Source organism: Trichosurus vulpecula, chromosome 2 (assembly GCF_011100635.1).
Source record: "Trichosurus vulpecula isolate mTriVul1 chromosome 2, mTriVul1.pri, whole genome shotgun sequence".
In the NCBI taxonomy this organism is placed as follows: Eukaryota; Metazoa; Chordata; class Mammalia; order Diprotodontia; family Phalangeridae; genus Trichosurus; species Trichosurus vulpecula.
This window is the reverse complement of record NC_050574.1, coordinates 250,012,884-250,032,832: the sequence shown is the minus strand read 5'-3', so window position 1 is coordinate 250,032,832 and position 19,949 is coordinate 250,012,884. Positions and strand designations below refer to the sequence as shown.

Below are 19,949 nucleotides of genomic sequence, written 5' to 3'. Positions count from 1 at the left end.
ATTCACAAGGTCCAAGCACTGAGGAGTAGCAGCAAGGACAGAACACCTACCTTCTTCCTCATCTGGGACTGCAAGCCACTGTATTAGGGCGAAGAGCAAGAGGATCACTAGGCAGGCCATTCCAATCCCTCCTGAAAGTGGCAGCAGCACCTGTAAAAATTAGTCAACAGAACTATTTGAGGTACAGAGCAGGGATGACTATTCCTTCCAGTACCTGGTATCCACTGATCACACAGAGTGAGGACAAATTCAAAGAGGAAAATGCTTCAGAATGACGGAGCAGAAAATGGATCAGATAAGGAGTCAGGGCCCTACTTCTGAGTGTACCATAGAGCTTTGTGATTTGAAGCAGCTACTTTCCCTCTACTGAAATGCGTTTCCTCATTTGTAAAGAGTCACACCTGACAATTTCTATGATTCTCTTAATTTATAAGAGGGCTCCTCTGACAGATCCTCAAGGTGGCCCTATTATCTACTTGAGATGGCAAGGAATATGCTCACAGATTATAGGATTGAGATGCCCAAGGTTGACGAACTTCACCTTCCATTAAATAACTTAATAATCAAGATTCCTGAAACAGCAATTTTCATTCTATACCGTTGCACATATGAGAGGCTCACAGTCAGGCATAGTAGTTAGAAAGACAGAAATCTGAGTCAGGAAGACCTGAGCTGAAACCCCACTGGTCAAATACCAGTAGAATGACCCAGACTAATTACTTAACTATTCTGTGTCCCAGACACATGCTTTAAGGCTATAATTGCAGAAGTTGCTATTTGCATTAGTAGAGGAGTCTCCATACTTGGAGTTCCCTGTACTGCTGTACTCATAAGTATAAACAAAATAATATAGCACTTTAAGGTTTACAAAGTGCTTTACAAATATTAACTCATTTTATCTCACAACAACTCTGTGAGCAGTACGATTATCCTCATTTTGCATATGAAGAAACTGAGGTAGACAGAGATTAAATGACTCAGCTAGTGTCAGGCTGGATTTCAACTCAGGTCTTACTGACTTCTGGCCCAGTTCTCCATCACTTTCCCCATCTAGCTGCTACTAGAAGTTGCCTGATGAAGTAGAGCTGACAGATCCCCAAAGTCCTGCCTGACAGATCGAACATGACAACAGGACTGTGGTGTCAGCAGAAATTGGGGTTTATGTAGGTTTTTTTGATTTAAACTCTAACTGAATTGCAATGTCTTTTTTTTTTCCCTTATATGCTTTGAACAGCATGCAAGGCCACCTAAATCAAACCAAACAAATGTATTTTTTCTGCAGGGACCTCCTTGTATCAGGGAAGTATACAATTCAGCAAGCAGCTTGATATCACATGATTCATCCTCAATATGCTGGAGCAGTGAGCAGCAACTAATAAAATTTAGCACTGTGCACACTCACAACATTAGCAAAATCCCTAAAATTACATCAGCACAAAATATGTCAAAAGGCCATGAAGACAAGTTTTCTGGTCTGGAAAACAAATGAAAAAAAAACTCAACTCTCTAATAATTCATGAAGTCCTTTGGGAATGTCTCTAAAAAGTAGAAAGCTCACTACTTACCAAAGTAATTGACTAAAACTCCACCAATCATAGCTCCACATCCTCTTCCCAAACCCAGATGAAGTCCCTGGAGGATTCCCTGTGCTGATGTTCTCAATTCTGGAGGCACAGCTGCACTGAGATAGGAAATGCAAGCAGCCCAGATGGCTGCATGGGTCACCCCTAGGGTGAGAAAAGAAATGAGGTACAGTTATCCCTTTCACGTTGCTGAGTTAGGGGCATAGTAACTACCACACCCCGGTCTGGAAAATCCTAGTAAAATTTTTTGGCCCTCCGTTCATATCAGAGAAGTTTGATTTTTTTTTTCTCTTTCTTTTATGGAGTGTTTACAGTACCTTATTGGAAAATTTGGGTTGATATACAATACAATACACATATTTTATGCATTTCTGGTTTCTAAACTTTTTCTGTATAGTCTGCTGGCCTTCGCATGTCATCTGTGGCTTCGGCAAAGTTCCCCCAAATTTCCCATTTCATTTCTTATGCCAACCTCAGATACATCAGCCTCTATAGGGAAAGTCGTGATGTGGAAGGGATAATAACTATACTGTCAGACCAGCCCTCCTGGCTGTCTAATCCATATGTATTACATATCTGTTCTGTGAAAGGCATTGAACTAGGTACTAGAGACAGAAAGGTGAAAAAGAAACAGTTTTAACTCTTTATGTCTTCAAGTGTTGGGAATTTTAAAGAGTCTTGATAAACTGTTAAGATGCTTGCTTGATTCCTGCATGTTGTTGTTGTTGGGTCGTTCAGTCATATTCGACTCTTTGTGACTCTGTGGACCATAGCACACGAGGCCCTTCTATTCTCTACTACCTCCCAAAATCTGTCCAAGCTCATGTTCATTGCTTCCATGACACCATCTATCCATCTCATCCTCTGCCATTCCCTTCCCCTTTTGCCTTCAATCTTTCTCAACATCAGTCTTTTCCAATGAGTCCTGTCTTTTCATTATGGGGCCAAATAATTTAAGCTTCAGCTCCAGTATTTGTCCTTCCAAGAATAGTCTGAATTAATTTCTTTATGTATTGACTGATTTGATCTCCTTACTGTCCAAGGGATCCTCAAAAGATTTTCGCATATTTCATTCCTTCCAAAGTCTAACCGGTTACACGCACACCTGCATATGCATCACCACCAACAGAAAGCCTGTATTACTTTGCCAAATGTTAATGGCTGTATGAGTAGAGGCTGAGAAATAATGCTGTCACTCACAGAGACAGGCCACAGATAACTGCATCCTGAACAAATCCACTAAAGCACAATAAAAATAATAAAATACAACAAATATAATAATAAACAAAGCTAAATAATAAAAATAAGTGTAAAACTTCATTAATGTGGATGAATTCCAGTAATTCAAAATTTTCAATAATGTAGATTGTTGAATCTAATAGATTACTTGTAGCGCTATAATGTGCTCTGTGCATTTTTATGAATGCCTATAATAGTGTTAGAACACATTAATCTCCTAAAGGATTGGAACTAAGTTTCTAAATCTGTGCTCTATGGGCTCTGATATGCTCATATATAAAGTGAGGGGACAGGGCTAGATCAGGAGTCTTAAAATAAAGAGGGACTTGGTATAGTAGTCTCAGTCATCTTATGAAGCCCTCTGACCCCACCCCCCTTTTAATTCCAGCAAAATATGTAATCAGATTTATAAGTCTTTGCTAAGAGAAAAAATTGTAGTGGCAAACAGATGCATGCTATAAACCTAAAATTAAAACATGTCGTTTCAAGTCTGAGATCAAATGACTGGTTAACCACTAATATGCCCTCCAAAAATCTATGCTTGGGGTAGCAAAAGGGAAAGGGCACTGGAGAAGAAGTCAGGAGACCAAGGTTTTTAGTTTCAGTTCTGCTATTAATTGACTATAACCTGGGGCAAGTCACAACCTCCAGAAGCCTCTGCTTCTCATCCATAAAATGAAGGAAGTTGGACTAATTATCAGGAAGGTTCCTTCTAGCACCGATGATCTATAAACTTTAATTCTTTGTACAGTTCTGTCTCATTTAAGTCCAATTCACTTGCAAGTCAAGACATCACCCTCCTGATGTCATTGGTCCTCTTTGAAAATGAAGGAGGAACAACAAACTTGATTTATACAATGACCATGACAGAGATGTGCACTAAGAAGTACTTACTTAATACTATTTAATGATTATCATGAAGAATCCATTTTGATGTTCACATTGAAGAAATCTACACTGTTTAATATTTTTGCATTTCTTTTCTAAGTAATTTGGAAAGCAACCCTTTTATTCCCCGTTGTTGTTCTTTGTGTAGGCATCTTCTTACACTAGATTTGGTCTGACCTACTTAAAAGTTTGAATCTCATCTCTAACACTTATTAGTTGTGTGACCCTGAGCAATCCAATTCTACATAGAAAGCAAAATGGAATTATGCTTTTTAAAAAAAAGTGACTAAAATGTCACTTGGACTAAAACATCCCATTTCTAGGCTAATACCCCAAGGGGGTAAATGACCAAAAGAAAGTTCCTATGCATACCAACATTTAAAGCACCACATTTTTGTCATTGCAAAGAACAGGAAGCAATGGAGATGCCTGTCATTGGGGGGAATATTTAAACAAATTGTGGTACAAGAATACTGCGTTGTGTAATTTTATTGTGACGTAAGAAAAGATGAATATGAAGAATACAGAAAAACACGGGAAGATTTGCATATACTGACGTTAAGTGAAGCAAACAAAATCAGGAAAACAAAATATACCAGGACTCCAACAATCCAAATGAAAAGAACAGCAGCAACAAAATAAATAAATCTGAATGCTGTGAAATTATAAAACCCAAGCTTGGTGCCAGAAAAGAGATACAAGATGGCACCATCCTCCTTTTTCTGGAGAAGCAGAAGACTGGGATTATGTAACACTGTGTATCAGACTTGGCTAATATATTGGTTACTTTTTCTGAACTTTTTCCCTTTTTAAAAAAATTTCTTTGTTACGTGCTTCTTTGTTGTATGAGATGTCTCTCTTGAGAGAAGGAGGCATATATAAGGAAAAGTAAGTGATTTAAAAATAAAAAGATATCAATAAAATTTTGGGAAAAAAATGAGCAGCAGCCTTCAGCACCAACCATAGAAAATGGATTTACTGTATCGGTGCTAAGCAGTTATCCTTTGCTGGTCAGCCTGTACAAACCTAATATTTCTTGGCAGAAAATGCTGCCAAGGGCTTACTGATTTTGCAATAATTATAATCTTTTCTTTTAAACTGAACTTATACTAAATATACTACTGCTTTTGTCAAAGGTTGAAAGGTACAAAAATTGTGTACTAGGTGTCCAATACCTAGGCAAAAATGATTCATATATGATTCACTTTTCAGAAAATCATCAAATAAATTAACCATACCCTCCTTCCATCCGTGGGCAAAACACGTACCTTTAAATTTTTATTTTAAGGGTTGTTAAGTTTCAGGAGTAAAATGGATATGCTACAACATGTCCCCAATGCTTTTAGTCATAACTTAGCAAAGGTGGGAACAACTCTTCATTATTTTCAATAAGAGAATGAAGAATAATCAGCAAGTAAGTATTCTCCATAGCATGGAGAATGACAAATTCTCCATGGCAAATATTGTTCAAGACCTAGGGAGCACAAAGCTTTAAAAGACAAAATAATTCTCTCTCCACATTATCTCTGTAGGAAAGGTGAAGAGGTTTTATTAACACCATTTTACCAATCCTAATGCTTTCTTAAATCAAGTAATTGATCGAGATTTCAAAGTCAATACACTGGAAATCAATTTGGAAAAACTAACACGTCCTAGAATTATAGATCTGGGGCTAACAGGCCCTTAAGGGTCATCTAATTCAAAGTCTTCATTTTACAGACAAGGAAACTGAAGTGAAGAGAGGTTAGATATTTTGCCAAGGTCACAGATGCATTAAAGCATCAGAGCCAGGAATCCAATTTGAGTCTTATGACTCCCAATTTCAGTCCTTCAAATTCAGTGTTCTTCCCACTGTACTACACTGAGATGAGTCACATTAGGCTAAGAACCAGACCAAATGCTTTGGTTGACTTTGAAAATGTCTCCAAAGAAATAAATTACTTCTAAACCAAAAATGTCTAAGTTGCTCTTTGGCATACTTCATAAATGGAAATCAGTACAATTCATCTGTTTGATTAACTGCAGGCTGGAGGACTACACAAAGCAAGAACCTAAAAAAAGCATGGATCTATATGAAAAGTAAGTGTGAACTCAACAGACATTTTCACGAATCCCTTTCACTGTGCTACCCCTAGGGACTGAAAAATGGCACAGTCCTTTTCCACAAGGAGCTTATAAATCCATAAGGGGGGAATGAGACGTGTATACAAATAATCAAATGATACAAATTTGAAGTTGAGTCCTTTCAGTTGTGTCTGACTCTTTGTGACCTCATTTGGGGACAGGGTTAGGGAACCTGTGGCCTCAAGGCCACATGTAGCCTTCTAGGTCTTTGGATGTGGCCTTTTGACTGTGTTCAAGTTTTATAGAACAGATCTTCTTATTAAGGAGATTTGTTCTATAAAGTTTGGATTCCGTAAAAGGGCTGCACTTGAGGACCTAGAGGGCCACATGTAGTCTCCAGGCCACAGGTTCCCCACACCCTTGGGTTAGAATATGATTAAGTACATAGGTGAAGTCAAACAAAGTAGCCTAAGAGATTCAAAGAGGGGAGGAGCGATGTAGCTGGGTTAAGCAGGAGAGACTTCCAGGAGAAGATTGTACTGGAGCTGGGCCTTGATGGATGGGAAAGGGCTTCAGGAGGTAGAGTTTTGGGGGAGGGGGTACAATCCAGGCCTAGAAGATGGAATCCACAAAGCCATCAAGGCACAAGTAGGTAAGATGAGAACGGGGAACGGCGAATCATTCCATGTTGTGGCTGGACTGTAGAATATGTGAATGGAAGCATCATAAAATAAGAAGTCAGAATGTGGATGGCCTAAAACACCATTCCTAAGTAGTTTTGCCTTTTCCTCAGCAGGCAATAATGTAGAATCACGGAAAGTTCTTGAGAGTGATAAATTCATGCCCGTGGGTGATGATATAGAAGGGGAAGTTAAAATCTATGCTACTGGTATAAACCAGGATGAAATAAAGCTCTCTGTCTAAATGTGGAATGTTGGATATATACAATTTTTCTCACTAAAGATAATAAAACAATTTTAGAAGTTGGTTTCCTTTAAGAGAAACAGTAAAACACCCTGTGGGTGATATAACTCAGTGCGAATTTCAAATGCACTTAAAATTTATCAGCAATTGAAGACAGAATTTACTCTTAATGGATGACTGATATTAACTGGCCATTAGAAAAGATTGTTTGCAGTTGATTTCCAACACTTAATGATCAAATCACTGTCTTGGTTAGGTAACTGAGAACTCTATCACTTGAAAGGCACCCTGACATGGCAGCCTTGGATGCAATGGCTAAATTATTTCTCTTCCAGGATTGTGATTTATAAGCATGGATAATGCAAAGAGAAGGGAGAAAGACTAAAGCTTTTGAAAAGAAAAATAGCCAATTATGAAGTAAGTTATTTTTCTCTGGCAGTGAGTAGACCCAGTTGCCTAACTGTGCAAGAAAATGAGAGAAATCTTGTACAGCATCCAGAAGCCTTTTTATGCTGCAGATATTGAGAAGACACATTGATTTTTTAAAAATGTAATTCATCAGAAAATTAACATTGAATATATGACCCACTAAACTTGCTTAGTAACTGTTTAACAATTAACTAATTTAACTAATTAACTAAATTTACTAACAATTAACTATTAACAAATTAATTTCAATAGCTTGCAGCATGGTATAGTGTATAGAGATGAGGGGGATGGGATCTGAACCCCCAAAAGGAAAAGTTCCTGGAATTTCCCATGTCACCCATGTCCCTGGCTTTTGCCTAGGGCACCCATTCCTTCTTGGTTACCTCCCAGTCACCCCGGACTACTAGGCTACTTCTTAGATCCTTCCCAGAGTCTTCCTGTATATAAAAGGTCCATCTTTGCTCCTTTCTTCCCAATTGAACTGCTCAGATTCCTTAAGAGTCTGGCCCTTTTGTGGTCACAAATATGCTCAAATTCAATCTGGCTGGCTTGTCAATACAAGTGTCACAATAGGGCGGATTCTTAAAATCTCACCCACCCAACCTGTGTCCTAATAAACCTTGTCTTTGGCTGAAAGAAGGGTTGGGTCAAATTCATTCAAGGCAGGACCTGCGTTGCTTGCCCTTGAATTTCAGGGTCCCAGCACCCCCAGACCTCAACAGAGATCCTGGTCTTGAGATCAGGAAGATATGGGTTCAACTTCCATCACTGATATATACTAGCTGTGTGACCCTAGTATAAGGGTAACCACACTAGCATACCCAGGATGGCTGCTAGTGCAGGTTCTTAGATCTGCTTTACTAAGGAAAGATAGCTATTTCAGGGGTGAACAATCTTACTTTGATTAAACATACATACATTATTCACTTAGTGCAGGGGAAAAAGTCAGCACCCTGAACTTCAGAGCAAATACAAACAGAAATTACAAACAGAAAAAATAACACAAATCAACAAACAGGCTTCTAATTGTCTGACTATAGCAATACATATGGTTACAAGAGAGAGAACAGCACCAACATCTGGGTTTTCAAAGTGGGGGGCTCCTTAATGGCTACCCAGAGTCTCATCTGGCGAGATCACATGAACTCTCTTCCAGTGAGCAAGCCCCCAAAGCAAAATGCTAACCTCAGAGTATAAGCACTGTTTCCAATCAAGGAATCTTGATTCAAACAAAGGCAAGACTCAATCAAAGGCACTTGATTGCCTTAGTGCTGAGAAGCACTCCAAAAGAAAAAACAGTAAAAAGTCCCACTTTGCTTGCCCTTACACCTAGGCAAGTCACAGCCTCTCAATGCCCCAGGCAATTCTCTAATATGATTGGTTTCGGAGCAGCTCAACAGCCCTCATCTGCATTGATGGAGGGAACGGCTTCACCTGGAGGCCCTTAATGAAATCATTGCTGCTGCTGCTGCTGCTTGCTTATTTGTCCCTCATTTTGAAGAGGACCATGATATCAGGAAGTGAATTGGATTACAGTCAGGGAGGGCTGTGCAAAGTCACCAGTCTCACTTCTTCCTCTGGAACCATCTGGGTCCAGTGGCCAGATATAGATCAGAACAACTGGACATGGCCCAGGATGCAGTGAGGCTCTTTGGCCTTTTTAAGCTGAGGATTCAGCTTGATTGAGGCAAAGCCTATTCAGTGATTAAGGCTTAATAAGAAATGAAGCAAAGAATGGCCTCTTTTTTTTTAAAAAAAAAAAAATAGATCTGGGTGGGGAAGAACCTCAAGGTTTCTGGCCAAAACAGAAACCATTGCTATTTACGTTCATTATGAGCCAATCAGGGCCCAAGCAATGACCAAGTAGGGCTTGGCTTGGTACCTTTTTTTGGCCAACCAATAATAGCCAGGGTGATTTGGGGTCAAGGCTGGTCTTTAAGAGAAAAGGAGAATCATAAGTTTGGTCCAACCCCTCCCCCCCAAAAAAACCCAAACCAAAAAACTTCAATGCAAGGTATCATAATTTTTAGTCATTCCCTAAATCCCCATTAGGAGTCTTCATTCATTCTTCATCTTTCTTCTTATGTAGTCATATTTGAGACACCGATTTCTACTTTATCCTTGATCCTGTCACCTTAAAGCTCCTTCAACACTTTGCCCCCATAATTACCTCCCCCTCAATAATCTTCATCCTCTATTAGTTCCTTCCCTGCTGACTATAAACATGCCCAAGTTTCCTCATTTTAAAAAAGCTCCCACTTGATCCTGCCACCCCCAGTTCTTCCGCATCTTTCATCCCACTCACAGCCCAACTTCAAATAAAAAAATTAAGTTTCTATTCTTGTTGCCTCCACTTCTTACACTTCTCAATCCTCTGCAATCTGGCTTCCAACCTAATCATTCAACATAAACATATCTGTCTCTCTCTGAACTTACCAATGATTTTTAAATTGTCAAATCTGATTGCCTTTTTGCAATTCTCAACTTCCCTGACTTCTCTGCATCATGTGACACTGGTAACCACCCTCTTTCCTCTCTGAATTTGCATGGAACTATTTTCTTGGTACTTCTCCTACCAGACTGACCACTTTATCTCAGTTTCCTTTGCTGGGTTAACATTCACATCACAACCTCTAACTGTCAGTATACCCCAAGGCTCTGTCCTGAGCCCCCTTTTTCCCATTCTCAACACTTTCTTGGAGACCTCATGAGCTCTCATGTGTTATACTGACATCTCTCTATATATACATATATACAAATATGTATATACAAATATATGTATATATATGTGTGCGTGTGTGTGTATGTGTATATATATATATATATATATATATATATATATATATATGACTCTACATAAAGAGACAACCCAACTCATCTTCCTCAGCTCAGTTCTATATCACCAACTGCCTAAAGGACATTACAAACTAGTTGACCCAAAAGGCATCTCAAACTCAATATGCCCAAAACAGAAATAATTATTTCCCCTCAAAAAACTTAATCCCCTTCTGAACCTTACCTGTTTCTGTAAAGAGTACCTACCCTCCCTCCACTCCCCCAGGTTTGTAACCTTAGATTTATCTTCAATTCCTCACTCTCCCTCATCCCCCACAGCCAATCAGTTGCTGACTCTTACTGATTTTATTGCCACAACATAGCTCATATTCATCCCCTTCACTCTACTCACATGCCCACCACCTAGTTCAGACCCTCATCACCTAACCCCATTCTTCAGTTCTTTGCACATGGTAAACATTCAACAAATGCATTCTCATTCATTCTTTTAATATCTACAAGGGCAAAATAAATGACATCTGAACCACAGGAAAGGGAGAAAAAGCAATGTGTTATACCGGACAAGTCATTTCCCTTCTGGGTATCAGTTTTCTCACATATGAAGTGAAGGGCTAAATTAGATCTCTTAGGTCTCCTCCAGTTCCAGAATACTTCAATTTTATTTCAAATAACTGGGACTCTAATGGAAAGAACAGCCCTTCCATTCACACAGATCATTATCATTTCATGCCCTAGGAGACTAAGTTTCTTTGGACAATAAAATTCACTACCTGGTGGCCAATGTTCTTGTAAGAAGCCTTTCTGAATTTTGCTAGCTTGGTTCTTGGACACAAGCCTTTTAGCCAAGACCATATAAAAAACCTCCTCAAGCTTAGGAATATATGGAATCATATCACCAAAACAGAGCCTCCCTGTCTGACCATCTACCCCCTACTGGTACCATACTTGGCACCCTCTGGTCTCCAACAAGTGAGCTTTATGCCCTGTCTTGTGGTGAACCAAACCTCCATGCCATGGCCACTTCTTGCAGGCCCCACATCCTACCTTCCTTACCTTTTCCAACTCTTTCTTATGTGTTACCTTCACCCATTATAACATAAGGTCCTTGAGGGCAGAGACAGTCTCTTTTGCTTTCATTTATATGGCTGGCACACAGCAAGTGCTTTAATAAATCCTATATCTAATTTTATATGTAAGGAAACTGAGGCCCAAGGGTACTTAGAAAATTAGCAGCAGAGCCAAGTCTCAAATCCAGGCCTTGTTAACTCCAGGTCAGAGGTCTTTCCACTACACAAAATGTCCAGAAGGACTGTAAAACCCTTCTATGGGCACAACCTTTGAGAACTCAGCTTTGCTTTCATGCCACAATAAGACAAAGAAATAGAACTTCATTGGAAGTGATTCTGCATTATGAAGAAAAACAATTGCCTTAATGCTGCTACCTGAAAACAACTTCAATTCAGAATATGAGTGGCAAAAGACACCATATACAACAGGAAGGAAAGTAGAGGGCATTTTCTTTCTCATTACAGTAGTGGGAGAAAGTAGCCGATGATTATAATGAATGTGTTTAAATAAGGATGTTAATTTACTCAGTGACAGGAGTAAAATGTGATTTTTAAATTTCTCAGAGGGACAGACTAAAAGTCTTGAGGGACTAAAGAGGCTAAGAACGTTGTAACCCTCAGCTATCAGTACTAATATACAACCACCAATTGACTCTTTGCGTTAAGGACTAGGTCAGAACAGTTTCCTTTCATTGGGTCACCAATAAATAAATAAATAAAAATAAAAAACATTTAACTATCTTGGCTGGTAATATCAAATGGCTTTTTTTTTCCCAGTATTTCAGCAACACATATTTGAATTTTTATTTTATTAATCAGAAACATCCATATATATTTGAAAATACATGTATGTGCAAGATATTATTCTGCCTACAGAATGTATACTTATTTATTATACTGAGCCATGATGCATAGTTTGTCACAGCCAAATAAAAGTTCAAAACGATTATGCTTGGTGCCCACACAGATTCATAAATCACTAGACATAGCCTGGAAAGTTCTAAGAGGTCTGCAGGCCAACAGATTGAGAAGCACTGTTCCAGATTAGGCTAATCTCCCAAACAAATCGTTAGTTGGATAATTCTACATTAAAAATACAATAGTTTATTTTAATATAATTTCCTTTTAAAATTCTGAACTTAATGAATAACAAATAAGATGAACATTTATATAAAATACACAGCAGAACAGAAAAAAAAGATTGGCCATGCAGCTATGAATCTATACTGTTCTTTCTACTCAAGTATACAACAAACTTGACAATTATTTTCTTTTTCTTAAATTGATTTATTTAATATTTTATTTTTTGCCAGTTTCATGCAAAGACAATTTCCAAATTTTTTTTTTAAACTTTGAGTTCCAAATTCTCTCCCTTCCTCCTTCTCCACCCTGCTTCATTGAGAGGGAAAGGAATTCAAGATAGTCAACAGTTATTTTCAAAGTTGTTTCATTTGTCTGTTTCCTTCAGACCTTCTTTCTGTTTTCTTCCACACATTTTAAACAATGCCTTAATGACCCTTTTTTCTTACCTTTAAAAAATTCTATAAATCCCATTGTTAATTCCTCCCCTAAGCTCCCTCCACAAACTGAAAGAAAAATAAAATTTCTAGAGAAACAAATTCTAACATTGGCCATTTAAAAAAAGTCTTATTTTGCATTTTTGAGTTCATCACTTCTCTGTCAGGAAGCAAATAACATGTTTCATCACCAATCCTCAGATAACAATTTAAAGAATAAATGAACCAGGGAAACTGAGAACCCAAGTCCCAAGTGCTGGTTCCTGAAGATTAGCTTAGAGACATAATGGGAAGAAAACGGACACATATGCAGACTACCACTGTCAAGAGCCTAACCATTTGGTGTGTGAACAACTCTAGTTTCTGATTCTGCCTGAAAACAAAACATACCATGACCAATAAAAATTCACCCTACGTGAAATACTAAATACTTGTTTGTTTTGTTTTCCACAAAAAGAGATAGCTTGGCTTGATGGCTAATCTCGACGGCACCAATTTCTTGAAATCTAAAAATTATGAGCAAGAATCTGTCTGGCCCAACGAAGGCAGAAATAATATTCATCTTCCCATCATCTGTCAACAACACACTCACTTCATTCTCTATGTAGCTTCCCCTTCCTCTCCTAGCTGTTAAAATAATAAGTGGGATTTATTAAGTTTTTTAATATGCTGGGAAAATAATTCCTTTAACTTCCATGCCAATATTAGTTCCTGATTCAAACAGCAACCATCTCACAACTGCACAATTTGGGCCTATAAAGAGTGTGCTAATGCAATAAATACTTCATATTAGCAAGACGAAACCTGTACTCCTGCGCAGGTATGTCAATTTCATGCCGGGACAATGGCTCTTTTGGCAATCACATCACGATGGGAGGGTTGTGGCCTGGTGGATTGGGCGACAGTTCCCCCCCACCCCAATTCTACTGCTGATTTAGAATCAATCCTCAAAATATACTGGAATATGTCTAGAGTATGTCTAATCCCTTGTTTTATAAATGAGGAAACTAAGACACAGGGCACTCAAGTGACTTAGTCAAGAGTAGAGAGAAAATTAGCGGCAAGGCTGAGCCTTGAATGCAGAACATCAGAGTAGGGAACTGCTGATGAGGAATTTACCTTCTCTGCAATTTATAATCTTAGGGAGTTGCCTTGGTGCACAGGGACATTAGCGGGATTTCCAAGAATCACACAGTCAGTATAGTATGTGTCAGAGTCAGGTCCAGTGACCTTTCTACCACTGTAACAAGCTGTCTTTTGAGCCTGGTGAACATAAGGTATGTAATTACTCAGTCCCTCATGCAGTGATTTCAGAGTTAGTTGTAACAACTTGTATTCTAAGAGAAACCACTGACCCAATGAACAATAATTTCAAGCCATGCAGGGTTTCTACAGAATGTCAGGGAATAGAAGCCCCTGCCAGACCCACCCAGTGTGCAGCAAGCTGTCACAGGCTGGTTTTTACCAAGCTTTTGCTTACAAAGGCAGATCATGAGACAAAGAACAGATTATGAGACCAAATGTCCAAGTCCCAAACAGCTACAGGCCCTTCAGATAACAGCCAGAGAAACAGCAACAGAAGTTTTCTTGGTGGACATATAACACATGAAAGTGACTGCTGATTATAAGCTGGTCACTTTACATACAGCAATACCTCTATGCACACTGAGAGGGACCGCTCTCAGCAAGGTGCACCACCTGTATCCTAAAGCATAAATAATCTTGGAAGATGGAATTCAGAGAATCTCAGAGTACCTCGGAGGCCATCTAATCCAACTCATATATGGCCAAGAATACCATCTATGGCAGCAAATTTATTTTCGTTCAATTGTTTAAGTTGCATATGACTCTTCGTGACCCTGTTTTGGGGTTTTCTTTGCAAAGACACTGGAGTGGTGTGTTATCGCCTTCTCTAGCTCATTTTACAGATGAGGAAACTGAGGCAAATGGGGTTAAGTGACTTGGCCAGGGTCACACAGCTAGTAGGTGTCTAAGGCTAGATTTGAACTCAAGAAGATGAGTCTTCCTGACTCCAGGCCTGGCACTCTACTATGCCACCACGCTGCCCCACTACCAAATCAGGAGACATAATTTGCAGAAGTTGGTTGTTTTTTGGTTTTTGTTTTTGCATCAAGCCCAAATCTGCCCTCTGCCACACCTACACTTTATTTTCTGTTCTCTCTCCTGTGACCAAGCAAATTAAGTCTAATCCTTTGATTAAAGAAATGGATTAGACTTGGCAACCATCTACTTGGTGTGGTTTGAGGTTGGAAGATCTACAGATATTACAACCTAAGCAAAAGTAAAAGAAGAGATATAAAGAGTTATTGTGTTGCTTTTTTAAAGGATGTCTTATAGCGGGGAAGAGGAAGAAGGCTTAGGATCTGCGATCAGGGTGGATGAGATGATAAAAATGGACAAAGGGGAGAAAGGAGAATTGATCACTTCTTATTTTACTTGTTTCTTTTACCAAGGAGAATGGTCTTTAGACTGGAGACTAGAGAATAAAAATGGATAAATAGAGATTTAAATTCCAAGAGAAGCAGGGAGGTAGAGAGAGAGTATTGCAGGATTGGAGAAGGGCAATTTTCTTCCTGATTTCAAAAAAAGGTTAGAAGATGAAGTCTGAAAACAAAGTCCTTGAGCTTGACTTCTATTGAGGACAAAAATTGTACAATGAATTGTGAAAGGAATGATGATTATCTAGAAAAGAAAATGGTGATCAGAGAGAACCAGCATGGCTTCATCAACAAGCCACACTAAACCGGGAATACTGGAAATCTAGTTTACTTTGATTTCAACAAAGCGTTTGACAAAGTCACATGTTTTTCTTACAGACAAGGTGAGATTTTATAGAGACTAGATATGTCAAAAGATTTTTTAAAATAGTTGGGGTTTTTGTTGTTGTTGTTGGTTTTGTTTTTTGGTTGTTTTTTTTTTCAGTTAGGTGAATTCAAAAGTGGCTGAACAGCCAATCTCAAAGTGGCTGAATAGCCAATCCCAAAGTTATTAATAAATGATTCAATGTCGACTTAGAAAGAGGGCTCTAATGGCATGCCCCAGGAATCCATGACTGGCCCTATGATGGTTAACATTCCTATCAATATTTTAAATAAAGACATAGTATGCTTACTGAATTTGCAGATGATGCCAAATGGTCTTAACTGAGTCAAGATCCAAAAATCTAGCCAGGCTAAAATGTTGCGCCAAATCAAAAAGGTAAACCTGAATAAGAATGATAAAATCTTGCATTTAGGTTAAAAGAAATCAACCTTGCAAGTATACTATGAGAGACACATGGTTATATTGTAGTTCACTCAAGACTAATTTGGGGTTCTCATGGAATACAAGTTCATTAAGAATCAATTGTGTGGAGCAGCAACAAGAAAAGCTAATATGATCTTGGGCTACCTGAAAAGAGGCTAGATAGCACTCAGGCCTAGGAAGGTGATAGCTCTGCCATTCTCTGTCCTGGTCAGACTATTTATGGAACACTGTATTCAGTTCTGGATGCCTCATTTTTAAGAACATTGATAAGTTGAAAGAGATGAGGGGAGGGCAACTGGGATGATGAAGGGTCTCAAGATCATGCCATATGAACGTATGAATTAAAGGAACTGTGGATGTTTGACTTATAGATAAAAAGACTTATGGGAGAACTGATAATTATCTTCAAGTATTAAGTGCCACCACTAGAAGAGAAATTAAATGTGTTCCGCTTGGCCCCAGAGGGCACAACCAGAAGCAGTGGGTAGAGGCTGAAGAGAGGCAAATTTAAGTTTGTTATAAGAAAACCTTTTATAACAATTAGAGCTACCTCAAAGTGGCCTAATCTGCTTCAAGAGATGGTGGATTACTCCTCATGAGGCCTGCAGAAAAAGGTGGGTGGCCACTTCTCAGCTATGGTGTACAGAGATACTTATTCCAGTAAGGGTGGATAGCCATTTAATAACGGCCTCAAAAGTACCTTCCAACTGCTAGATTCTGTGAAATAAACACATAAGAGGGACAGGGAGAGAGCTGGGGAAAGGGGAGGTGAGAGGGTGGGAATGGGAATTTCTGAATCAGTTCTACAAATTTCAACTCACATGGAAAGATATACACAAACACATGTAAACATATGAGCATACAGAGAGGAGAGAAAGGGAGGAGGCGAGGTGGGGAAGAGACAGAGGAGAGACAGAGGAGGAGAGGGGAAGAGAGGAAAAGGAAGGGGAAGACAGAGAAATAAAGGAGAGAAGGAAAGAAAAGGGGATGGGAAGAGGAAAAAAGATGGAAGGAGGAGAGAGTAGAAAAAAGGGGAGGAAGAGGAGGGAGGGGAAGGCCCAGGAGAATCATAATGAAATGACTCTTTCAGAGAGACCATTATCAGCAAAAAATGCCCAATAGATATTTCCTCTATAACTGATATTCAGACTTAGAATGGAACAGCAAGGTAGCATCTATACTGCATAAAAGGACTTAGGGCAGACAAGGTCAGCAATAGTCTAGGGAGGGGATCTTAATCTTTTTTGTGTCACAGACCCTTTCTCCAAATAATGTTTTTAAATAATTGAAGGAAATACTAAATTTCAATTAGAAGCTATTGAAAATAAGATGTTGGGGCAGCTAGGTGGCACAGTGAGTACAGCACTGGCCCTGGAGTCAGGAGGACCTGAGTTCAAATCTATCCTCAGACACTTGACACATTTACTAGCTGTGTGACCTTGGGCAAGTCACTTAACCCCAATTGCCCTGCCTTGCCTTCTCCCCTCAAAAAAAAAAAAAGGTAAAAAAAAAGAAAATAAGATGTAGTTTTTTTTTTTTCCCATTCAAGTTTACCTACCCCATGAAATCTATCCATGGATTCCAGGTTAAGAATTCCTGATCTAGGAGATAATATGCAGAGTGTGCAGCAAGATACATTTTTAATATTATTTTTTATATATTCAGTGACTTTGCAGATGTTAAAGCAAGAATTGTATTGCCATTCCTCATAAATTCATAACTGTACCTGAAAATAAGCAAATATTTTGTTCTAGTACTCCACCTCCAAACTGAAATAAGCTACTCTTTTGAGATGAGATTGTGTTAAGAATTTCACTGTGGAGGCAAAGCAATTTAAAAACTTTGCCTAGAGTTGGTTCTAGCCCAGGATTCTATTTCTAGATTTATTTTTCAAGTTTGTGGCATAGATTGATTTTTTTTAAAGTAAAGATACTTATTTTGTTTTTTAAAAAAATTTTTAAAGTAAAAAACAACTATGTCCACGTCAATATCGTAAAAATTACAATGCTATTTAAGTCCTTCTACAGATTGAGTGCTATCTCAAATAATCAAAGGTATTTTATTGAATTAAACAAAACACTAAAAAATTATTTTTCAGAACAAAAGGTCAAAAATATCAAGGGATATAATTTTTACTAAAGGAGAAAGGAGTGAGGGCTTGTCCATGGCCAGATTTTAAGCAGCAAATATTAAAACTAGCCGGCACTAGATAAGAAGTAGAAAAGTATGCTGCTAAAATAGCCTAGCCAAGCGAGATCTAGAAACAAATGTGCACAGCAGCTGACAAAACGAAGAACACAAACTACTAATGGTAAGAAACTTTATTCAATAAGAACTTCTGGGAGAACTGGAAAGCAACTTGGCTAAAAATAGTTTGAGAACAGCATCTTACACCATATACCACAATAAACTCCAAATGCACAAATAATCTAGACATAAAAAAATCATACCAAAAAATAAGAAAAGCAGGGAAGGTTATATCTGCCCTAACTACAGATCAGGGAAAAATAATAATCAGATATAGTATAATGACATAAAATTTAAAAGTCTTTGTATAAATAAAATCAATGCAGCTAGAACCAGAAGAAAGATATGGATTAGGAAAAATCTTTACATTCAATCTCTAATAAAAGTTAAATACCCAAAAATATATAGGGAAGTGGCACAGATCTAAAAAATTAAAAGCCATTCTTCAAATAGACAAGAGGACAAAGGATATAAAGTTTTCAAAATATGAAATGGAAATCATCAGTAATCCTCTGAAAAATGTTCACAGAAAGTAAAAACAACTATGATGTATTATCTCACCTCAGCCCAATAAGCAAAAATATGGCAAAAGATGAGAAACTCAACATTGGAAGGCCTTGTGGAATGACAGGAATTCAAATTCCATACTTCTAGATCTATGAACTGCTTCAGCCATCCTAATAAATAATTTTGAATTGTATAATTACTATACTTTTGAAGAGATGCTATTCCTGAAACTCTGACCCAAGAAGGTTTCTGATGGCAAGAAAAGAGTCATGTGTGCCAAAACATACAGAAAACAGTATTATTTCATGTTTGCAAAAAGCCAAAAATAAAATGTATGACTGATAATTGAGGGATGATTGACCAAATGGTGGCATGTGAATGTAATGAAAAAACTACATCACTGTAAGGAATTACAAATATGAAAAACTCACAGAAACATAGGAACACTTCCATAAAGTGATTCAGGATGAAGAAAAATCCGAGCCAAAAGAACATTATACACAGTTACTAGAACCATATGAACAACAGCAAGAGACACCAAAACTCTAATGAAATACTATAACCAATGGTGCAACATGTCATAAGAGAGAACGACCCACTTAACAGTCTGCAATCCCAACCACTTTTGAGGTGTAGGTTCTGGGCAAATACTTCAACCTCTCAGATACTCAGTTTTCTCAGCTATGAAACAGAAATAATAATGACTCCTACCTCATAGGGTGGCTGTGAAAATTAAGTGAGATAATCTATGAAAAGCACTTCTAAACCCCAAGGACCTAGAAGACTGAATGGAAGTAGTGGTAGTCCTCATCTTAATGGAAGTACAGTGCCGTAGTGTTGAAGGGAAAGCACACGCTCTTTCACACACACAATCGATGAACTGTTTTCAGGAAATGAACTTGTGTGTTTTTTTGGGCATCTGCAAAGGATCTTTTATGATAATTTTTTTAAATCAGTTATGCTGATGAGTTTAAACAGCTATTAAGTCAATCAATAGGTACTTACTGAACAGCTGCTGTATGCCCAGCATTCTGGGGGACACATAAGTATAGGCAGGAATCACTGCTCTCAAGAAGCTTAGAACCAAGTGGGGAAAAAACTAAGATCCATAAAATAATGAGAGAACATTGTGGTCCTGATTGTAAATGCCAGATGGGGTTCAGAGAAGAGAGAGATTAGCATTGTATGGAATAAACTAGAAGAGGACTCATAGAAGAAGTGAGGCTTGAGATGGGTCCTAATAGATAATGATTCATTTTTAAAATTAAAAACTACATCATGACTTTCATTAGCTAAAAAGAATATCTGCTGATTAGGGTTAGCCTGTATTATTTGTCATACATATTGATACTGCATTACAGTGACAATACTAAGAAAATAACTCTTAAGAGTAGCTCTTAAGGGCAAGTCCTTTCTTTCAG

The 19,949-nt window shown here is 38.2% G+C and overlaps 1 protein-coding gene across 1 annotated transcript in view; it reads right to left on the bottom strand.

Moving 5' to 3' along the window:
• MFSD6 (major facilitator superfamily domain containing 6) overlaps nt 1-19,949 on the bottom strand; it is a 91,198-nt gene that overhangs the window by 7,102 nt on the left and 64,147 nt on the right. Inside the window, 3 exon segments of the mRNA XM_036745556.1 lie at nt 51-129; nt 131-150; nt 1,566-1,727. Coding sequence (XP_036601451.1) covers nt 51-129; nt 131-150; nt 1,566-1,727 — 261 coding nt within the window.